General features: G+C 48.7%; 1 protein-coding gene across 1 annotated transcript in view; it reads right to left on the bottom strand.

The window, feature by feature from the left end:
• Positions 1–989: 989 nt before the first annotated feature.
• The window catches only part of LOC147659196 (troponin C, slow skeletal and cardiac muscles), a 32120-nt gene continuing 10168 nt past the window's right edge, over positions 990–22941 (bottom strand). The window contains exons 2-6 of the mRNA XM_086951903.1: positions 14443–14473; positions 13456–13602; positions 11565–11679; positions 2742–2878; positions 990–1639 (exon numbers count right to left, since the gene is read on the bottom strand). Coding sequence (XP_086808029.1) covers positions 1608–1639; positions 2742–2878; positions 11565–11679; positions 13456–13602; positions 14443–14473 — 462 coding nt within the window. The 3' untranslated portion in view covers positions 990–1607. The remainder of the gene's footprint in view (positions 1640–2741; positions 2879–11564; positions 11680–13455; positions 13603–14442; positions 14474–22941) is intronic.

Here is a 22941-nt window from a genome sequence, read left to right as displayed (position 1 = left end):
GCGCCACCCGCCTCCCTCCGGTCCTCCCTAAATGCTTCAATTAGCTTAAAAATTAATTATAAACCTCTTACCCTGTCCGCCGCTGCGTCCCTGGGGCTCCATCTCGTCATTGCGCTGCCGGCGCCGCCGTTTTGGGTACTAATGCGCATGCGCGGGTGGCCGCGCATGCGCATTAGTATCCGTGATGGTGGCGGATGACGAGAGGGAGCCCTGGGGACGCACAGACAAGGTAAGTGGTTTTATAATTAATTTTTAAGGTAATTGAAGCATTTAGGGAGGGAGGCGGGTGGCGGGCAACTTCGCTACGCCCACGGTGTGGGCATAGTGTTGCCTGCTACGCCTACTTCGCACAGGGCGAAGTAGGCAACACTACGCCCACTCCGTGGGTGTAGCGAAGTAGTTCGCCCAGGGTTACTAAACACAGAAAGAGGCATGATGCATACATACCATGTACAAATGGGGAGAAATAATAGGAGTGTGATGATAGAGCCAGTAAACAGGAAGCCTATGGTCGGGCTGAAGCCCACAAAGTATACACAACATGTCTCGAGGAGACAGCGTAAGCGCTGTCTAGCCGAGACCTAAAAAAGATTCCCATTTTGGAAAACAAAGGCAGGGACAGGGAACTCCATCCCTCCATTGGCAGCCAATCACATGAGGGTCATAAATTGGAAACTGCTTAGTAAAATTCACCAGCAGGTCATTTGAACAATTTGCAGTGCAACCTAGTTTTAAATAGGTCACACCCCAAACTGAATTCCCTTTCCTAAGCTAATTGTTCTGCAAAATGCGCAACCTGGTTTCTGAGTGATACATCTGTCCTCAGACTCCTTAGGATATGTGCCAGTGGTGCCGGTCCTCATGGTCAGTGTGATCAGGGAGGTGTCGGACCTCCACATGAGTTGGGTGTCTTACATCTGGTCTGGGTATAAGTAGTATCTCATTTCAGAAATCATACAATATGGTAAAAATCAATAACCCCATGTACAGAAGTTCTCATAAATTATTTATTACTTTGCAAAAAGAACATTTTGGATAATTATAAGTTATTTCCATCATCAGTGGGCAGATGCAGACATCATTTTCTTGCTATGATTTAAAGTCTCTGTAACTCTGACTTAAACAGACATTCTGGAAATGTCGAGTTGTTTTTGGAACGTTAAACCTACCCCAGGTGTTCTTCAGTTAAAGCAAATGCACCGGTTATGCAGAAATCGATTAGCTGTTCACTGAAAGCTAAGCATTCTTAGTAGAAGACTCCGTGCTGCTGAGACTAGGAGTAAACAGCAGTAGTTTGCTGCTCAGACATATGAAGCGAACAAGCCTGTGTTGCTGGGGCCACCCTGTTGAAGGCATGCTGGGGGGTGGTGTGGGCCCTGAAGAATGGACTTACTAGCCCTGTAGAGAATGACTGTTTGAGTCACTGTGGCTTCTGGGTTAGCTTGGGGGGCTGTAGGATGGGTGGTTGGTGGTTGAGGAGCTCTTAGAGAAGGTAGGTCTTGTTCTGTGACAGTCTTCAGGCTTCCGGCCAATGAGACACATCCAACTGTGTAAAACAAGACGTCGAAGGCTTCGAAGAGAAGGCTGAGCACTGGTTTCATGTCCATCTATTCCACTCCTTTCATAAACTCCAGGAACTCTGTGAAGTAAAGGAAAATACACGTCAGCAAGTGTTGTGGCTGCTCAATACCATCACTGCGGAGGTAGGTGGAGCTCAAGCGGAGGTAGGCGGAGCGTAAGCGGAGCTCAGGTGGAGGTAGGCTGAGCTCACGCGGCGATGGATGCTCATGTAGCTCTATGGTTCAAACAATTCTGAAATCCTGGAGCTATCCCATGTTGCATGTTATGTATATTTGTAATGCGCACTATCACCCGCGAGGGTAACCTTCAAAGTGTTTTACAAGTGAAGACAAACATGTCCTTCTTCAGGATGCTGTTGCACCAATGCTAGTGGGGTAGTGTGGTTAATAATACACAGTACAAGACATAGTGTGGATTTGTGCATAGTGCTGGCGCAGCAACTTTTGTTATGTATATTTGTTGTTGATTGATACACACTCAATGAAACAACCATCCCACATGTCTCTGGTTCTCCTGGAGGTTTAAACATTGGCTGCGTCTACAAGGCGCATCTGTTTTACCACACCTGTCTAGTTCTTTATTGTAAATTACATTTTGCTTCAATCCTCAAAGTATGAAAGTGGAGTCACATCCATGGGTTTCAGGAAAGAGGGTTGTAAGTGGTGGGCCTGTCTGGGATCTGTTGACTAGTCATCACTCCCTGGGGCACCATAGGGTGTGAGCTCTGTAGCTCCCTGGGACACCCTAGGGTGTGAGCTCTCTGTGGCAGCGTCACTTCATCAAAGGCAAGTAGTGGGCACACAAGTCTTGCTGCACATAGAAGGTGTCATCTAAGAGGGGGGACACTTCTAAGTGCAGCTGCAGAGTGGGTAGGTCACTGTCACTCCCTTGCTGTGGAGTAGGAGAGGGGCTGACACCCAAGCGTAGACCACAGGGCCCTACGCTGGCAGTAGGGCAGGCTAAAGGATCAGATGCTGGATCTAGGAGATACAAACTGGAGGCTTGGGGTACAAGTGACCCTTCTTTGGTCAGCTCTGCCCCTGGACCTCCTGACTGCTCAGACTCTATGACCTGCTACCAGCTTTCCTGTAGAACCCACAGCTCAGGTGCCCTCACTACTTCCCTCCACAACATTCACTGCTCAGACCCCAAGGACTCACCGTCATAGTCAATCTTGCCGTCGTTGTTCTTGTCGCCGTCCCTCATCAGCTCTTCAATGTCGTCTTCGGTGATGGTCTCTCCGGTGGCTTCCAGCATGATCTTCAGCTCCTCCAGGTCGATGTAGCCATCCGCGTTTCTGTGCAGGCCAAGAACGTAACCTTAGCATTTGATCGAATTTAGGAAATAGCGACACAGAGAAGCTCTCGTACCCTCGCTACGTGTGCAAGCCAAAGATGTGACTTCAGCATTGGATCTGTCTTAGGAACAGCGACACGGAGAAGCTCTTGTACCCTCGCTACGTGTGCAAGCCAAAGATGTGACCTCAGCATTGGATCTGTCTTAGGAACAGCGACACGGAGAAGCTCTCGTACCCTCGCTACGTGTGCAAGCCAAAGATGTGACCTCAGCATTGGATCTGTCTTAGGACCAGCGACACGGAGAAGCTCTCGTACCCTCATCACATGGTCTGCTATGTTCTGTCACAACACCACAGTGGAAATATCGACCCACAGGTATATTGTGACCGTAATATCGACTATCGAAATATCATACCTGTAGATTTACTATTAATTCCACCACGAGGATATTTTGGGAGCTGAAATGATGGTCATTGTAAATCCATAGTACATTATTTCACTCCAATCACAGCAGTGACATGAGCAACAACACTCAGAAACCAACAATGCAACAAAAGGTAAACATAAAAAAACAACAATTAAAATGATATACGTACTTATTCTGCACATAAGTACATTCTTATCTCACATATTTTTCAAAAATATCTTGACCTTGGAAGGATGGAAGGCTGAATGAACTAGCCGGGTCTAAATCAGAAGCTGTTGAATCCACTGCCCAAGTGCCCACATGGCGAGTTGTACTGTTTGTGGCGTTTTCAACAAAATTTACGTATTGTCTGTGTGACCCAGAGGAAGAAATAATGCACCAGTCCTAGTGCAGAGATGGGGGGAGGACCACTGCAAGTGCATGGGGCAAGCAAGCATGCCCTGCAGATCCATGCGCCCCCTGTGCCGGGAGCAGTGGGGCCAGCTGTCACGAAACATCACAACATTTTTAGACTTCTGTTCACCGTCAGAGGATGGAGAGCAACAGAGAAAAGTGATGGCAGAGAGTGAACCCAGGGTACAAAAGAGAGAATGGTCATTGGAAAGGAAGGTATCTCCCCCTCACGATTATCAACACGCCAACAGCCCTCCCCCTTTGCCCCTTTGCCTCTTTGACACTATAGAGAGCCAATCTCTGCTGGTTGGACTGAACCTGGAGGCTAGAACATGTTCAACACAGCTAAAGCAGGGGTCACCTCATCCAAAGCCCTGAGGGAATGTCAAAACTGAGACTCTTCATCTCATTCGAAGCAATGAGTGCATCTATGAACTGAGGCGTCTTCTCCAAAGCCCTGAGTGAGTCTCAAAATTGAGACAAATTCTTATCGGACACAAGGAGTGAATCATGACGCTGAGGTGTGTTCATCTCATCTAAAAGAACTGGAAACTGATACACGCCCTTCTGATCTGAAATCGTGAGTGAGTCTAGGGGCTGGGACATGGCCCTCTTATCTGAGACCATGAGTGAATCTACAGGCCGGGACATGACCATCTCAGCTGAAGCCATGAATGAATCTGGAGTTTGGGACATGGTCATCTCAGCTGATACCATGAGTGAATCTACAGGCTGGGCCATGGTCATCTCAGCTGAGACCATGAGTGAATCTACAGGCTGGGCCATGGTCATCTCAGCTGAGACCATGAGTGAATCTACAGGCTGGGCTAGGGTCCTCTTATCTGAGACCATGAGTGAATCTACAGGCTAGGCTAGGGTCCTCTTATCTGAGACCATGAGTGAATCTACAGGCTGGGCCATGGTCATCTCAGCTGAGACCATGAGTGAATCTACAGGCTGGGCCATGGTCATCTCAACTGAATCCATGAGTGAATCTGGAGTTTGGGACATGGTCATCTCAGCTGAAGCCATGAATGAATCTACCGGCTGGGCCATGGTCATCTCAGCTGAGACCATGAGTGAATCTACTGGCTGGGCCATGGTCATCTCGTTATTTTTATTTATTTATTTATTTGAAGTTTTATATAGTGCTGGCTAGACCCGGAGGTATCAGAGCGCTTCACGACAACATAAGAAAACGTAGAAAACAGTTAAACCGGATATCACATGCAGTGAGCAAATCCATCACAATATAACATAAGCGAGGAGAGGAGTAAGGGTGAAAAACGTACTATTTTAAACAATGTATGGGACGACAAGTACAAACATAATATACATGGGCAATAAATTAGCGTTGGAGAAGCTAGGAATGTTATGAGCAGTGGGTGAATGTAATAATGGTATGTAAGGAAAACTGACAAAACGAAGTAGGGGAAAAGAAAGTTCAGTCTGTGTGGGGGTTAAGGACCCCAGTATGAGTTGAGAAGGCGGAGTTTGAGGTATTTTTTAAAGCTGAGGTAGGTGGGGTTGCAGCCCAGGTCACGAGGAAGGGAATTCCAGATGCACGGAGCGTTCCCTGAGAAGGAGCGAGATTGGGTGGATTTCTTTTTTAGCAGTGGGGGGATTAGGAGGAGTGAATTGGAGCTTCTCAAGAGTGTGGTGCAACCCGCTTTTTTGAGCTTGTTTGTTAAGTATAGCAGGGTTTGTTGGTGAAGGGCTTTGTGCGTGATGTGGGCTGTTTTCTAGAAGCAACTTCCTTCAATAGGGAGCCATTGAAGGGCTTTCAAGGCTGGGAAGATGTGGTCAAATTTTTTACAATCCATGATGAGTCTAGCCCCCAAGTTGAGAACAGCTCTAATTGGGGCCAGGTGAATTTTGGGGGTTCCTGTCAGGATAGCGTTGCCATAGTCTGATCGAGATAGGACTAAGGATTGGACAACTGATTTGAAGTCGTCAGCAGGAAGGAAGGGCTTGATTTTCTTGAGGTGACAGAGAGTATAGAATGCTCCTTTGGCCGAGTTTTTTATATGGTCTGTTAGATCAAGCTTTTTATCAAGCGTGAAACACAGGGATTTCGCCGAATCAGATAGGGAGAGTGAGCAGTTGAGGGTATTCAGGTCAGTGATCCAGCTTTGGATGGGAGCCGATTATTTTTAGGTGAGAAGAGAATGATTTCAGTTTTTTAGGGTTTAGTTTCGGATGATTGGCGTAGAACCAGGATTGGATTTTGTTCAAGGTATTGTTTAAGTGGAGGATATCAGAGTGTGATTTAATTTTGTAATAGATTTGGGTGTCGTCGGCATAAAGGTGATAGTTGATTCCCGCTTGTTTCAGTTTGAGGCTGAGGGGTTCCATAAAGAGGTTGAAGAGAGAGGGTGAAAGGATAGAGCCTTGAGGATCACCCAAGGAGACAGGCGTCAGATTAGAGAGGCAGGATTTGATTTTGATTTGTTGTGTTCTGTGTTGGAGGAAGGAGGTGAACCATTTGAGGACAACCCCGTTAAGGCCAAAGCTGGATTGAAGCGAGTTTAATAAGTAGGCATGATTGACAGTGTCAAATGCCACCGAGTGGTCGAGGAGGATCAGAAGGCAAGCTTTTTATGTAGGTCGTCAACAATGTTCAGCATTGTGGTTTCCGTGCTGCAGCCTTTCCTGAAGCCTGATTGGAGGGAGTCATGTGGTTAAAATTACTAATGTGATTGTTCATTTGTAACAAGGCACATTTTTTCAGGGCTTTAGCAAGAAGTGGTAGGCTAGAGATTGGTCAGGGTTGTTAGGATCGTTGGGGTCCGCAGTTAGGTTTTTAGGAATGGGTGTGATTTTTCCGAGTTGGAGGGAGTCGGGGATACATCCAGAGGCGAGGGAGGTATTGGTCTTGGTCAAATAGGGGTGATGAAATGGTTGAGGTTGTGAACTAGGGACAAAGGGAGAGGATCTTTGGTATGTGAAGATGGTTTAAGTTTGGTTATAATAGTGGAGACTTCGAGCTCGGTCATGGGGTGGAAGTTGTGCCAGGAGGCGTTATTTTCTAATTGAAAGGTAGGAGGTATAGGAGTGGGTGATGATTGAATGGGTTGGAGGTTGGAAGAATGAGGTGGTAGGGGTGTTGCAGCCCAGGAGGTAGTGTTGAAAGCAGTGTTGCTGATAAATTGGGGGTTGGGTGGGTCCTGGGTTTGAAAGAAGGATTGATCAATTTTAGCAATTTTTTCAGAGAAGAAACTGGCGATTCCCTCACATCTCGAGATTGATGCTTTCATCACTGGGGGGGGGGGGCGAAGAAGTTTGTTTTCTAACAATGTTAAAAAGTTCTCGGGGCCTGTTTTTGGGCCTATCAAGGTGAGCACGGAAAAAGGTAGCCTTTTCGTTAAAAACGCGTTTCCTATAGGTGGATCTAGCAGTTCTGAGGAGGGTGAGGTGAGAGGGAGAAGGATGTTGTCTCATAGGTCTTTCTGCCAGTCGAAGCTGACGTCTTTCGCTATTTAGTTCGGGATTGAACCAAGATTTAGATTGGATTTTTCTTTGTGGTTTAAGTTTAAGGGGGGAAACTTGGTCTAGGACCTCACTTACAGTCATATTGAAATGGTTAGTGAGCTCTGTAGCATTTTGAGAGTGCAGGGTGAGATGTAGTTTATCCTCAAGAACATCTGAGACCATGAGTGAATCTGGAGGCTGGGGCATGGAAATCTCACCTGAAACCATCAAAGAATCTAGAGGCTGAGACATGGTCATCTCAGCTGAGACCATGAGTGAATCTGGAGCCTCTGGCATGGACATATCATTTGAGACCTTCAATTAATCTAGAGGCTGGGACATGGTCATCTCGGCTGCATCCATGAGCGAATCTAGAGGCTGAGACAGTGAGGTCTGATCTGAAACTGTGAGTGAATCTTTAGGCTGTGCTATGGTAATCTTGGCAGAAGCAATTAGAGAGGCTGGAACATGGCCATCTCACCTGAAGCAAAGAGTCAATCTAGATGCTGGGACATGTTATTTGCAGCTAAAATCATGACTGAATCTGGAGGATCGGAAATGTAAATCTCGGCTGAAACAGTGAGTGACTGGAAGATGTGCCTTGTGCCTCTCCCTTTGGCTGAGCTGCAGTTTTGTCAGCATTGTCTCTCTCTGCATTTGTGATTGTTGTTTGCTTTTCCGGAATCTTCCTCCCGGGTCCACCAGGTTCTCACCAAGAATAAATACCTGGAAGTATCCACAGTCATCCAAACCACATATGTGCTCATGGGGTCTCTTGTGAGCCGGTGTCATCACTTCTGGCTTCAGGCCTTAACCTGGTCTCTAGGGTTCGGTCTGGGTTTTTAGTATCAGCTCCTCCCCTGGCACTTCTTTCCCAATTTAGGGGGTGATTTATATGTGGTGGTATCCGTTCTCCATTGCAGTGGGGATGGAGAATACATACTGCTGATTTAAATGTGGGCAGACCTTCAGTTTGTCCACATTGGAGACTCCTCTGTCCCCGCCACGGCCACTCTTGTCTGACAGCCCTGGGAAGTAAGTGCCATCTGAGAAATGGTTACATGTCTGCCCGCCCAATTTAGATGGATCATTTTTTACTGTTCCGTACCGCCAGGTAGAACTTGGTGGTAAGGAACTGTAAAAACATTATAATCCTCCGGTACAGAGCAGGAATATCGTCGTAAAAATATCGACTAACCTAAATATCGCTGCAAAAATATCTACAGGAAGAAATATCGATGACAAAAATATCGTCTGACCAGAATATCGACAGACAGGTAAGTAATATCGTTAACATTAATATAGTTGTAATAAATATCGTTTACAAAAACATAGTTTACAATAATATCGTTTTTTAAATAATTATAAGTAATGTAGTGTTTTTAATGAATATTTGTAGTCAAAGTAGTATTTTTAGTAGTATATTATTATTTAGTAATGTATTTTCAGTTGAATTTAGTATTAATAGTTCCGTAGCGGGTTGTGGGTTTATAGGGGAGTAGGGTGGGAAGTAGTTTAAATATAATGCAATAATACATTAATTAATGTTTTAAATGAATATACATAGTGTAATAAATAATAGTTAATTAATTTCAATTAGTTTATTGAATAATAAGTATGTAATTAATTATGTTAATTTTTTTATTAATTTTAGGTGTGTGTACAGGATTTTTGTAGTGAAACTATTTTTGGGTAAAGGGGTATTTTTAGGGTTCAGGGTCAGTTTTCAGTTTTTGGGTAAAGGGGCATTTTTAGGGTTCAGGGTCAGTTTTCAGTTTTTGGGTAAAGGGGTATTTTTAGGGTTCAGGGTCAGTTTTCAGTTTTTGGGTAAAGGGGTATTTTTAGGGTTCAGGGTCAGTTTTCAGTTTTTGGGTAAAGGGGTATTTTTAGGGTTCAGGGTCAGTTTTCAGTTTTTGGGTAAAGGGGTATTTTTAGGGTTCAGGGTCAGTTTTCAGTTTTTGGGTAAAGGGGTATTTTTAGGGTTCAGGGTCAGTTTTCAGTTTTTGGGTAAAGGGGTATTTAAATATAATGAAATAATAGATTAATTAATGTTTTAAATGAATATAAATAGTGTAATAAATAATAGTTAATTAATTTCAATTAGTTATTTGAATAATAATTATGTAATTAATTATGTTAATTTTTTTATTAATTTTAGGTGTGTGTACAGGATTTTTTTAGTGAAAATGTTTTTGGGTAAAGGGGTATTTTTAGGGTTCAGGGTCAGTTTTCAGTTTTTGGGTAAAGGGGTATTTTTAGGGTTCAGGGTCAGTTTTGGGTTTTTGAGTAAAGGGGTATTTTAATTATATGTATGTATTATTGTTGTTATATAAAGTAATGTGTAAAATCAATTTATATGTCCACATTTATTAAGTTTATAATTAAAAAGTGTAGTAAATTTTTTTGAAATAGTTAAAAAATAAAAGTAATGTAATGTATTTTGTTAATAGTACTTATATTTATTTATTATTTAATGTAATTTTAATTATTTTAAAAAGTCGATATTTTTTACATCTATATTAATTACAACGATATTTTGGAGTCGATATTTATGTACTTACCTGTTTAAGTATAGGGTGTCGATATTTTTGTAAACGATATTTTTACAACGATATTTATGTCAGCTATATTTTTGTAATCGATATTTTAACACCCTACCAATCCTCCACCTGCCATAGAAGAATACTCGTGTGACAATGAGAGAATTATATATTTTTCTTTACAAGAAGAAAATCCTGTCTGGGGATTTTCTTTTTGTAAAGAAAGAACAATCACTCTTTGCTACAGGGCTGCGCCCTGCTGATGAAAGCCCGGAGCACAGAGTAACGTGCAGTGTCAGGAACTGTTGTGACAGCAGTTCCTGTCAATGGACTCGATTCACAGAACTAACTTAAGACAAAATCCTAAACGTACTACTTTTGGTATTCACAGAACTTAGGATTTTGTCTTAAGTTTGACTTAAGTCTGTCTGAAGTTTGTCTTAAGACAAACTTAAGACAAACTTAAGACAAAATCCTAACTTTTGTAAACACCAAAAGTAGTAAGTTTAGGATTTTGTCTTAAGTTAGTTCTGTGAATCGGCCCCAATGTTTTTATAGATGACCGACAGCTTCGCGCTCATTCATAAATTCAGTGGGCGGTCACTCCACTATAGGGGTAGATTAACGTACTCCATCACCATGGATGAACGGCGGCCATTCGTCCAAGATACAAATTACCCCTTAGTGTTTCTGGGCACATGAAGAAGGTACCACTGATGCTGTGATGGTCCCTGTGAATCCTCCTCTTTTTTTCATGCTTTGTTTTGTACATAAAGATGCAGGTGTCGGTGCTTCACAGGCAAGTCTCAGGGGCTAGTTTTAGATGTGTATCTACATCGAAGTTGGTCACACTTTCATGAATGTACATCCTTGAGAAGAGATTTCTCCTCCTCTTTAATTAGCCTTGGTCCTACCCTGATAATCTGAGCCCCTCAATATCTCCTTGGGGGGAAATCTGAAGAATGCAGGGGGCATATTATCAAGCCCCTTATCGCCATACGTTATCAGCACTTTTCTGCCAATAACGCGGCGATATTTTCATCGCCCTATTATCAAGGCAGCGTTAAGTAAATTAACGTGGCTTAAAGCCATGTTAATTGACTTAACGCTGTCTTGGTAATAGGACCCCTTTCACGATAAACCCATCGTGAAAGGGGGCATGCAGTGGGTGTTGCGGTGGGCGTTCCACCGCGACACCCATTCACTTCGACGCTGCCACCTATTATCAAGAGAGGCGATAATAGGTGGCCGCGCCGAATTTAAGAACAGGACAGACCTGTTCTTAAGGTGGCGAAACGAGGAGAAATGCTTCATTTCTCCTCGTTTTTGCTTTTTCCATGTGTGCTGCCCTGTGCAGCACACATGGAAAAAGCAAAACGCCATGGTTTGTTTAAGTACAGGAAGGTGTCCCTTCCTGTACATAAACAAACCTCTTTTTAAAAATGCTAATTTGTACTTACATGTGTGCTGCATGAAGCAGCACACATGTAAGTTACAAAACGGCATTTAAGCTTTGTTTATGTGCAGGAAGGAACTCCTTCCTGCACATAAACAAACCTTCCCTGCCTGCGCTGGCGTTAAGTTGTAAAACCTTTCGCCATCGCAGGGGGAGACTCCAGGCTGCACCCTATCCTTGGTAATATGGAGCAGCCTGGCGTTTCCGAGGTGGCGAAGAGAGGCCTTAAGCCAAGGCGGCTAGCATCTCTCATCGCCACTTTGTTGGTAATATGCCCCGTATATACCTCCCACTCTAAGAGTTTACCATTCAGGGGCACGACCCTCTGATGTGAATCCCTCCATGGCCAGCTCCCTCCAAGGCTTCAGCCTGAGTGAATGAATGAATGAATGACTTACTTGTCAAACATCCGGAAGAGGTCCGACAGCTCTTCCTCTGACTTTCCTTTGCTGTCGTCTTTCATGCACCGGACCATCATGACCAGGAACTCGTCGAAGTCCACGGTGCCGCTGCCTGGGGAGGAAGGAGAGGCGTCAGAACGAGGGCCGTGCAGCCTCAGTGCGGGCATCACCAGCATGGAAATATGAAAGAAAATGAAAGGACGGGGGGTGACTCCCTGCACCGGCCCAACTCCACCGGACCCAGGTCCCTGCACCCGGCCCAACTCCACCAGACCCAGGTCCCTGCACCCGGCCCAACTCCACCGGACCCCGGTCCCTGCACCCGGCCCAACTCCACCGGACCCAGGTCCCTGCACCCGGCCCAACTCCACCGGACCCAGGTCCCTGCACCCGGCCCAACTCCACCGGACCCAGGTCCCTGCACCCGGCCCAACTCCACCGGACCCAGGTCCCTGCACCGGCCCAACTCCACCGGGCCCAGGTCCCTGCACCCGGCCCAACTCCACCGGACCCAGGTCCCTGCACCAACTCCACCGGACCCAGGTCCCTGCACCCGGCCCAACTCCACCGGGCCCAGGACCCTGCACCCGGCTCAACTCCACCGGACCCAGGTCCCTGCACCCGGCCCAACTCCACCGGACCCAGGTCCATGCACCCGGCCCAACTCCACCGGACCCAGGTCCCTGCACCCGGCCCAACTCCACCGGACCCAGGTCCCTGCACCCGGCCCAACTCCACCGGACCCAGGTCCATGCACCCGGCCCAACTCCACCGGACCCAGGTCCCTGCACCCGGCCCAACTCCACCGGACCCAGGTCCCTGCACCCGGCCCAACTCCACCGGACCCAGGTCCATGCACCCGGCCCAACTCCACCGGACCCAGGTCCCTGCACCCGGCCCAACTCCACCGGACCCAGGTCCCTGCACACGGCCCAACTCCACCGGACCCAGGTCCATGCACCCGGCCCAACTCCACCGGACCCAGGTCCCTGCACCCGGCCCAACTCCACCGGACCCAGGTCCATGCACCCGGCCCAACTCCACCGGACCCAGGTCCCTGCACCCGGCCCAACTCCACCGGACCCAGGTCCCTGCACCCGGCCCAACTCCACCGGACCCAGGTCCCTGCACCAACTCCACCGGACCCAGGTCCCTGCACCCGGCCCAACTCCACCGGACCCAGGTCCCTGCACCCGGCCCAACTCCACCGGACCCAGGTCCATGCACCCGGCCCAACTCCACCGGACCCAGGTCCCTGCACCCGGCCCAACTCCACCGGACCCAGGTCCCTGCACCCGGCCCAACTCCACCGGACCCAGGTCCCTGCACCAACTCCACCGGACCCAGGTCCCTGCACCCGGCCCAACTCCACCGGACCCAGGTCCCTGCACCCGGCCCAACTCCACCGGGCCCAGGACCCTGCACCCGGCTCAACTCCACCGGGCCCAGGACCCTGCACCCGGCTCAACTCCACCGGACCCAGGTCCCTGCACCCGGCCCAACTCCACCGGACCCAGGTCCCTGCACCCAGCCCAACTCCACCGGATCCAGGTCCCTGCACCCGGCTCAACTCCACCGGGCCCAGGACCCTGCACCCGGCTCAACTCCACCGGACCCAGGTCCCTGCACCCGGCCCAACTCCACCGGACCCAGGTCCCTGCACCCGGCCCAACTCCACCGGACCCAGGTCCCTGCACCCGGCCCAACTCCACCGGACCCAGGTTTCTGCACCCGGCCCAACTCCAGCGGATCCAGGTAGCCGGGGTCGCTGTCACCTGAGGTAAACTGATTCACCGTAAATCCAGGTGCGTTGAGTGGATCGGGGGCCTGAAGTCTCACGATTCTTGCATTATTCAATCAATGGAGAGGTGCCAAAAAGAAGACCTACCGTCCTCGTCCACCTCGTCGATCATCTCCTGCAGCTCCTCGGGGGTGGGGTTCTGCCCCAGCATCCTCATCACCTTCCCCAGCTCCTTGGTGCTGATGCAGCCGTCCTCCGCGCCCAGGACGAAGATGTCAAAGGCCGCCCTGAACTCTGCAGAAAGATCAAAACATCCCTCATGAGAAGCCACCACTGCACCCACCCTGAATCCAGCGAGCCTGGTGGGGAGGGAGGCCACATCCCTCATGAGAAGCCGCCACTACACCCCCCCTGAATCGAGCGAGCCTGGTGGGGAGGGAGGCCTGCACCACAGCAGGGGGTTAACAACCAGGCTGTGGAGGTGGGGACGGTTGAAGCTCTCTGAGATGTTTCTGATTATCAAGAACCAGGGGGCCTCCGCGCCCCTACATCTGGCTTAACATGTGGCTGGTGCTGAAGCAGGGATCCATGACTGTCCTGAAGAAGCCGGGCCACACCTGACTCTGTGGGCCCGATTCACAGAACTAACTTAAGACAAAATCCTAAACTTACTACTTTTGGTATTATTCACAGAAGTTAGGATTTTGTTTTAAATTTCTCTTAAGACACACTTAAAACAGACTTAAGTTAGGATTTTGTCTTAAGTCTGTCTTCAGACAAACTTAAGACAAAATCCTAACTTCTGTGAATACCAAAAGTAGTAAGTTTAGGATTTTGTCTTAAGTTAGTTCTGTGAATCGGGCCCTGTGTGAGGAATGTGGTGTGTTATATGCTTTGACTGTGAGACCTCGCCGTGTAAGACACCCACAGAACCATCTTGTGTCTTATCAAGCTCATTGGACCGAAATATCGAAAGGTAAGTAGAGATATTCTATACCTTACTCCACATGTACCTAGGTTATACATATATATACAAGGCGCGAAGAAGGCGCTATGAATAGTCCCTCTATTCTCCCTCTGTAGGCTCTGACCTGTGGATATATTTCCGTGTTGAAGTAAAGTCGGGGCACTCACCGTTCTTCTGCTCTTCCGTCAGCTGTTCAACCTGGGGGGGAGAGAGAGGCCGGGCTGTGAGATCTCAGCTCCAATCCCATTCATAGCTTCATTTATACTTTAAATGCAGTGACTTCCGGTTCATACAAACCAAACAAAAAAATGATATCAAACCAACAGCACGAAAGAGGCGGTCCATAGACTTATGAAAGTATCCCACCCCGCCCACGGTTTACACCCCCCTTTCCTGTGGCGTTGAACCTGATTCCGTTTGCACCGAGTTCCTTCATAAACACGTCACTCCCTCTATAGCTACATGACCACCACCGCAGAGCCATCGCCGGATAATCCTTTCTAAAGTCTCACTGTGCGTGGCGCAGGTCACTAGTAAAGGTGGCACGGGTTTGGGTGGCACAGGATCAGGTGTGACGCGTTCTGGTGTCACAGCTGTCGCAGGTTCAGGTGTCAAAAACCAAGGGATCCACCCTTATGGGAAAGTATAAAAGTGTTCCTCCAGACTACGTGTGTCTCCTCCAATGGTGGAACGCACACAGCTTTGTTTAAATACCCCTCACCCACCAAAAGGACCCTTGGTGTCATGCTTCATCATCGGGGTCTTCCCACCCCTCTGCGGGACGGGGCGTGCTGAGACCTACAACTACATGGGAGCACTGGTTATGAAAAACAACACAATGTGTGTTTTAGGAGTGTGTGTGTGGAACGGTCAGAAGTAAGTGAATGGTGAATGGTGAAAAATAGAAATATACCTGGCTCTGTGAAATAATTTTTTTTAATGTTCCTTTGAGCTCGTATCGTTAAAAGTGGGGAATGAGCTGGAGATACTATGCTCTTTAACCCCTTCGACGCTGATGACGAGCTGGGCTCGTCATGGCGTAGCCTCCTCGCACGCTGATGACGAGCCCAGCTCGTCACTCAAAGGTGCGATTTAGAAAAACTCAGCGCAGGAGCGGAATTCCGCTAGCGCGCATGGAGTTAATGAGCAGTGTCTCCTGTGCCGACATGTTTCCAAGCCCTCCTCTGGCTTCTCATCAGCTCCTAGAAGAGATCCCTTCTACACTCAAATCAAAACAACTGTGTATTTACATATAATCCTAACTAAGTGGTGCACATATATTTAACATGCACGGTATACTATACCCCAGAAGGGATATTGCTGAATGGGTTTCTTATATCGCCTAGAAAATGCCCCATGAGCCTTCAAAACAGGAGGGAATGGATACCTATAGTCACACAAACATCAAGGCGACCTCCTCAGCAGGACTCTGCCTCGCCGCAAAGAGACTCTGTAGTATATGGACAGTACCAGCACTTCTCAGCAGAGACTCTGTGGTTTATGGACAGTACCGGCACTTCTCAGCAGAGACTCTGTAGTTTATGGACAGTACCGGCACTTCTCAGCAGAGACTCTGCGGTTTATGGACAGTACCGGCACTTCTCAGCAGAGACTCTGTGGTTTATAGACAGTACCAGCACTTCTCAGCAGAGACTCTGTGGTTTATGGACAGTACCGGCACTTCTCAGCAGAGACTCTGTGGTTTATGGACAGTACCGGCACTTCTCAGCAGAGACTCTGTAGTTTATGGACTGTACCGGCACTTCTCAGCAGAGACTCTGTAGTTTATGGACAGTACCGGCACTTCTCAGCAGAGACTCTGTGGTTTATGGACAGTACCGGCACTTCTCAGCAGAGACTCTGTAGTTTATGGACAGTACCGGCAGTTTATGGACAGTACCGGCACTTCTCAGCAGAGACTCTGTGGTTTCTGGACAGTACCGGCACTTCTCAGCAGAGACTCTGTGGTTTATGGACAGTACCTGCACTTCTCAGCAGAGAATCTGTGGTTTATGGACTGTACCTGCACTTCTCAGCAGAGACTCTGTGGTTTATGGACAGTACCGGCACTTCTCAGCAGAGACTCTGTGGTTTATGGACAGTACCAGCACTTCTCAGCAGACTCTGTAGTTTATGGACAGTACCGGCGCTTCTCAGCAGAGACTCTGTAGTTTATGGACAGTACCGGCACTTCTCAGCAGAGACTCTGTGGTTTATGGACAGTACCGGCACTTCTCAGCAGAGACTCTGTAGTTTATGGACAGTAGCGGCACTTCTCAGCAGAGACTCTGTGGTTTATGGACAGTACCGGCACTTCTCAGCAGAGACTCTGTGGTTTATGGACAGTACCGGCACTTCTCAGCAGAGACTCTGTGGTTTATGGACAGTACCGGCACTTCTCAGCAGAGACACTGTGGTTTATGGACAGTACCTGCACTTCTCAGCAGAGACTCGGTGGTTTATGGACAGTACCAGCACTTCTCAGCAGACTCTGTAGTTTATGGACAGTACCGGCGCTTCTCAGCAGAGACTCTGTGGTTTATGGACAGTACCGGCACTTCTCAGCAGAGACTCTGTGGTTTATGGACAGTACCGGCACTTCTCAGCAGAGACTCTGTGGTTTATGGACAGTACCGGCACTTCTCAGCAGAGACTCTGTGGTTTATGGACAGTAGCGGCACTTCTCAGCAGAGACTCTGTGGTTTATGGACAATACCGGCACTTCTCAGCAGAGACTCTGTGGTTTATGGACAGTACCGGCACTTCTCAGCAGAGACTCTGTGGTTTATGGACAGTACCGGCACTTCTCAGCAGAGACTCTGTAGTTTATGGACTGTACCGGCACTTCTCAGCAGAGACTCTGTAGTTTATGGACAGTACCGGCAATTCTCAGCAGAGACTCTGTGGTTTATGGACAGTACCGGCACTTCTCAGCAGAGACTCTGTGGTTTATGGACAGTACCGGCACTTCTCAGCAGGGACTCTGTGGTTTATGGACTGTACCTGCACTTCTCAGCAGAGACTCTGTGGTTTATGGACAGTACCGGCACTTCTCAGCAGAGACTCTGTGGTTTATGGACAGTACCGGCACTTCTCAGCAGAGACTCTGGGGCCGATTCACAAAACTAACTTAAGACAAAATCCTAAACTTACTACTTTTGGTATTCACAGAAGTTAGGATTTTGTCTTAAGTTTGTCTTAAGTCTGTTTTAAGTCTGTCTTAAGACAAACTTAAGACAAGATCCTAACTTCTGTGAATACCAAAAGTAGTAAGTTTAGGATTTTGTCCTAAATTAGTTCTGTGAATCGGGCCCTCTGTAGTTTATGGACAGTACCGGCACTTCTCAGCAGAGTCTGTAGTTTATGGACAGTACCGGCACTTCTCAGCAGAGTCTGTAGTTTATGGACAGTACCGGCACTTCTTAGCAGAGTCTGTAGGTTATGGACAGTACCAGTACTTTTCAGCAGAGACTCTGTAGTTTATGGACAGTACCGGCACTTCTCAGCAGAGAATATGTAGTTTATGGACAGTGCCGGTACTTTTCAGCAGAGACTCTGTAGTTTATGGACAGTACCGGCACTTCTCAGCAGAGTCTGTAGTTTATGGGGTGTCCGGGCCCCATTCAGCAGAGCTTCTGCACTTTAACACTCACCAGCAGTTAACAATAGCTCACATGTGTCCTTGACGCCCACCTTGAGTTGTTCATGACAGCTGCGGTTGGGGGAGCGAGGGGGAGGACAGGGGGGGGGGTGGATTTCAGCAATAACAATAGCTGTGGGGGGCAGGGGAGGGTAGCAATAGCTGTGAGGGGGGGCAGGGAGGGGTAGGGTAGCAGTGGCCGGGGAGGGGGCTGTTTTGGGAGATAACAATAGCGGCTGGGGGCGAGGGTGGGCATACCCCTGTGATGGGCTGGACAGCTGTGTGGGTGATGGTGGAGGGGGGGTCACACTGTCTTCCTATTGTCCTGGCGGGCACTGGCACGCCTGGGGCAGACCCCCCCCCCCCCCCCCCCCCCCCCGGCCTGGTGAACACTTGCTGTGCCCCTCCCTGGTAAGAGGACCCCCCGAGGCCGGGTATTTTTATCACGGGCCTCAGAGGTGGGAGGAGGGAGATAAACCTGGGCATTGTTCCGCGCTCGGCATCCGGCGGGGGCTGCTGGGGGGCTTTATCTCGTCTCTTGTCCTCGGCCCCACATTCTTCCTAGAATTAGACCTGCCTCTGCCAGGCCTTATGTGGGCATGAAAGGGAGCGAGGGCTCCGTGAGTGGGGCACCCGGGCACCCCCCACCCAGGGCTGTGCACTGGACACCGCACAGGTCCGGCTGCCGTGGGGGGGGCTGTCAATATGCAAGTTTGGTGTTAAGTGCAGACGCCATCGGAATAGAAGCAGTCAGACCAGGACACACGCACTGGCACGCACACTCACTCACTGACACGCACTGGCACGCACACTCACACGCACTGAACACGCTCACTCACTGACACGCACTGGCAAGCACACTCACACGCACTAACAAGCAAACTCACTCACTGACACGCACTGGCACGCACACTCACACGCACCACCCACTGTTGGGGGCAGAAGGGAGCGCGGCTGGGGGTCTCCATCCTGCCCCTCAGCTGCAGCTTCTACCCCCACATCCGTCTATGCGCCTGCCTCAAGGCGCATCTTTAAACTGACTCACTGTCGTCGCACCCCCCCCCCCCCCCCGCTGCTTTTAGTTTTGGAGGTTGGTGGTCCTTGAAACGCCGAAGATTTATGATTTTAATACACATTCGTTAAAAAAACACCCTATTCGGGTTAAGAGTCGCACAGTCTGCCTTCCTGAGATTTTAATAGCATGGCCTTCCCCCGTAAAACCCCCACGCTGCTGAGATTATTGGGGGATGTTTGTGTTGATTCTATTGCACAGATGGTGAGTGCACGCAGTGTGTGTGCGGGCAGTGAGTGCATGCAGTGTGCGTGTGGGCAGCGAGTGCACGAAGTGTGCGTGTCGGCAGCGAGTGCACGCAGTGTGCGTGTGGGCAGTGAGTGCACGAAGTGTGCGTGTGGGCAGCGAGTGCACGCAGTGTGCGTGTAAGCAGCGAGTACACGCAGTGTGCGTGTGGGCAGCGAGTGCACGCAGTGTGCATGTGGGCAGCGAGTGCAAGCAGTGTGCATGTGGGCAGTGAGTGCATGCAGTGTGCATGTGGGCAGTGAGTGCATGCAGTGTGCGTGTGGGCAGTGAGTGTATGCAGTGTGCGTGTGGGTAGCGAGTGCACGCAGTGTGCGTGTGGGCAGCGAGTGCATGCAGTGTGCGTGTGGGCAGCGAGTGCATGCAGTGTGCGTGTGGGCAGTGAGTGTATGCAGTGTGCGTGTGGGTAGCGAGTGCACGCAGTATGCGTGTGGGCAGCGAGTGCACGAAGTGTGCGTGTCGGCAGCGAGTGCACGCAGTGTGCGTGTGGGCAGTGAGTGCACGAAGTGTGCGTGTGGGCAGCGAGTGCACGCAGTGTGCGTGTAAGCAGCGAGTACACGCAGTGTGCGTGTGGGCAGCGAGTGCACGCAGTGTGCATGTGGGCAGCGAGTGCAAGCAGTGTGCATGTGGGCAGTGAGTGCATACAGTGTGCGTGTGGGCAGTGAGTGTATGCAGTGTGCGTGTGGGTAGCGAGTGCACGCAGTGTGCGTGTGGGCAGCGAGTGCATGCAGTGTGCGTGTGGGCAGTGAGTGCATGCAGTGTGTGTGTCGGCAGCGAGTGTACGCAGTGTGCGTGTGGGCAGCGAGTGCACGCTGTGTGCATGTCGGCAGCGAGTGCATGTAGTGTGTGTGCAGCTTGTGCACGCAGTGTGCGTGTCGGCAGCGAGTGCTTGCAGTGTGCGTGTCGGCAGCGAGTGCTCGCAGTGTGCGTGTGGTCAGTGAGTGCACACAGTGTGCGTGTCGGCAGCGAGTGCACGCAGTGTGCGTGTGGGCAGCGAGTGCATGCAGTGTTCATGTGGGCAGCGAGTGCATGCAGGGTGCGTGTGGGCCGCGAGTGCTCGCAGTGTGCGTGTCGGCAGCGAGTGCTCGCAGTGTGCATGTCGGCAGCGAGTGCTCGCAGTGTGCGCGTGGTCAGCGAGTGCTCGCATTGTGCGTGTCGGCAGCGAGTGCACGAAGTGTGCGTGTGGGCAGTGAGTGCATGCAGTGTTCATGTGGGCAGCGAGTGCATGCAGGGTGCTTGTGGGCCGCGAGTGCATGCAGTGTGCGTGTGGGCAGCGAGTGCTCGCAGTGTGCGTGTGGGCAGCGAGTGCACGCAGTGTGCGTGCCGGCAGCAAGTGCACGCAGTGTGCGTGTGGGCAGCGAGTGCATGCAGTGTGCATGTGGGCAGTGAGTGCACGCAGTGTGCGTGTGGGCAGTGAATGCACGCAGTGTGCGTGTGGGCAGCGAGTTTATGCAGTGTGCGTGTGGGCAGTGAGTGCATGCAGTGTGCGTGTGGGCCTCGTTTGTATGTATGTATTCAGGCGCAAAAGTAGAACCTTGATAAGTGGGTATAATGTGGGGGTAGAGTCGGAGCACTTGTAGGGCCCTTATCCTCATACACTCACCCCTCATGATCAAATAATTGAAACCCCAGAATCCTCTGCAGGGAACGTACTCTCAAGAGCAGCTGTCCACCTTTACTCACCTCTAAGCACACTCACTTACCAGTCTGACACCTGCACTCACCATACAGGCACCTTCATGTATCACACACTCACTTACCACTCTAACACCTACACTCACCATACAGGCACCTTCATGTATCACACACTCACTTACCACTCTAACACCTACACTCTCCATACAGGCACCTGCACTTATCACACACTCATGCACACTCAATAGCAACAGCCTACCTTTACCCACCTCCAAGGACACTCACTTACCACTCTAACACCTACACTCACCATACAGGCACCTCAACGTATCACACACTCACTCCTTCAGTGAGAAACTAACAGCTGATTTAGACATCGGTGAATGAATTACTCCGTCAGAACGCAGCACAAGTATAAAGTCGGAAAAGGAAGAGAAATGCTTTCGTTTCTCTCTCCTTGGCCTCCTTCAAAAGGGCACCGTTTTCTGACCCTAAACTCTGTCTACTTGATTTAGAAACCAGGGTTTAGCTTCAGAAACAATGAGTAGTTACCCTGGAACACCCATGTACAAGCAGATTTTTTAAATTAAAATATATTATTTACTTTGTAAATATGCCTTAAAAACTTCTTTTTTATTGCGACTAAAAGCTACATGTTTATTTTTATTTAACATGGATTAAAAGTTTTGTTCAGAATGAATTTAAAGTATTTTTTTTAAAACAACGTAAACATTTTTCATTCAATTTGTAATATTAAATTACAGTTATTATTCGATTGAAAAATGATTAAAGTAATTATTTACATTTTTAAACATGAAAAAAAAGTTGTATATAATTTTAAACATCTGAAATTGTATTTATTTAACATTAGTTCCTACAGGGTGTCATTTCAAGTGTCTACATCCATTACTTTTGAAGGGAGTGTGTTGTATTCCCTGTGAGTGGACCTGTGTGGTGCTCGACTTACTTCACGCTGAGCTGCCAGCGGGGTGGGTGAGACATTACCCCGGGTGGAAGCTAGAAACTCTCAGACTGCATTGACGCGTCACTGCAGACGCCGCGGTTTCTGTCTCACTTCCAATGAGCTTTAGTACATTTACACCGCCCCATAAGCTGTGTTGGGGGGCAGGGGTGTCTGTGCAGAATAACGGTGTTTGTGGGGAGCAGGATGTCTTTGTGGTGATTGTGCTGTGAAATGAGGTTTGTGTGATAATAAAGAGCGTTTGTGGAGACATTTTCAGTCTTGTAAGTAGGGTTTTTTGTGAACGTGAGTGTTCAGTTCAGTTCTTTTATTCATTTCGAAGGTTAAAAACCATCATAAAAATACATAAAAACATACTGAACATCATACCTTTTTAAAAAGATCGACAAGTTAAAATGGGTTTTTGTAGATAGTAGGAACAGAATGCAAATATGACACAAGGCCCCATATGACTTTTTAGTTTCCTCCCATTTCAACCGATTTTATCAGCCCCTTGTGTTTCTTAGTTTAAAAACAATTTTTAGAAAACTCATGATTGCAAACAAAGTACGCATTTCAGTGGCTCTTTGCAAAAACAATAAGGCAGATTTGGCATGGATAATGTTTGAGTCCTTTAAAACATCCACCAAGAATCTTTGGCGCGGTGTTTTATAAAAAGAACACAGTAATACAAAATGAAGGGTGTCCTGCGGAGACCTATTGTCGCAGCCGCAGGCACCCTTCTGCTCAATTGTTTGCGTGAGTGGTTTTTGGGAGTGAGTGTGTGCTGTGAGTTTGTTTGCAGTGAGTGAGTGTAACTGTTGTGACAGAGATTACTTATGAAGGATGAGTATGCATACAAAAAGGTGGAAGTGTTTGTGTAGTGAGTAAAAGTGTTAGGAGCAATTTTCATAAAGACTTTAGGCCATATTATCAAGAAAGGGCGATACTTTATCGCCGCTTTTATCGACAGGAAACTGCCACTAAAGCGGCGATAATGGGCTTGATAATACGCCCTTGTGAATTCCTGTAGAAGCCCAGGTGCTGGTGATAACCTGGCTTCTATGGGAATTCACAAGGGCATATTGTCAAGCCCATTATCGCTGCTTTAGCGG

The sequence above is a fragment of the Lissotriton vulgaris genome, unplaced genomic scaffold (assembly GCF_964263255.1).
Source record: "Lissotriton vulgaris unplaced genomic scaffold, aLisVul1.2 SCAFFOLD_1503, whole genome shotgun sequence".
Lineage (NCBI taxonomy): Eukaryota > Metazoa > Chordata > Amphibia > Caudata > Salamandridae > Lissotriton > Lissotriton vulgaris.
The sequence above is the reverse complement of the archived record's forward strand: the minus strand, read 5'-3'. Positions and strand labels throughout refer to the sequence as shown.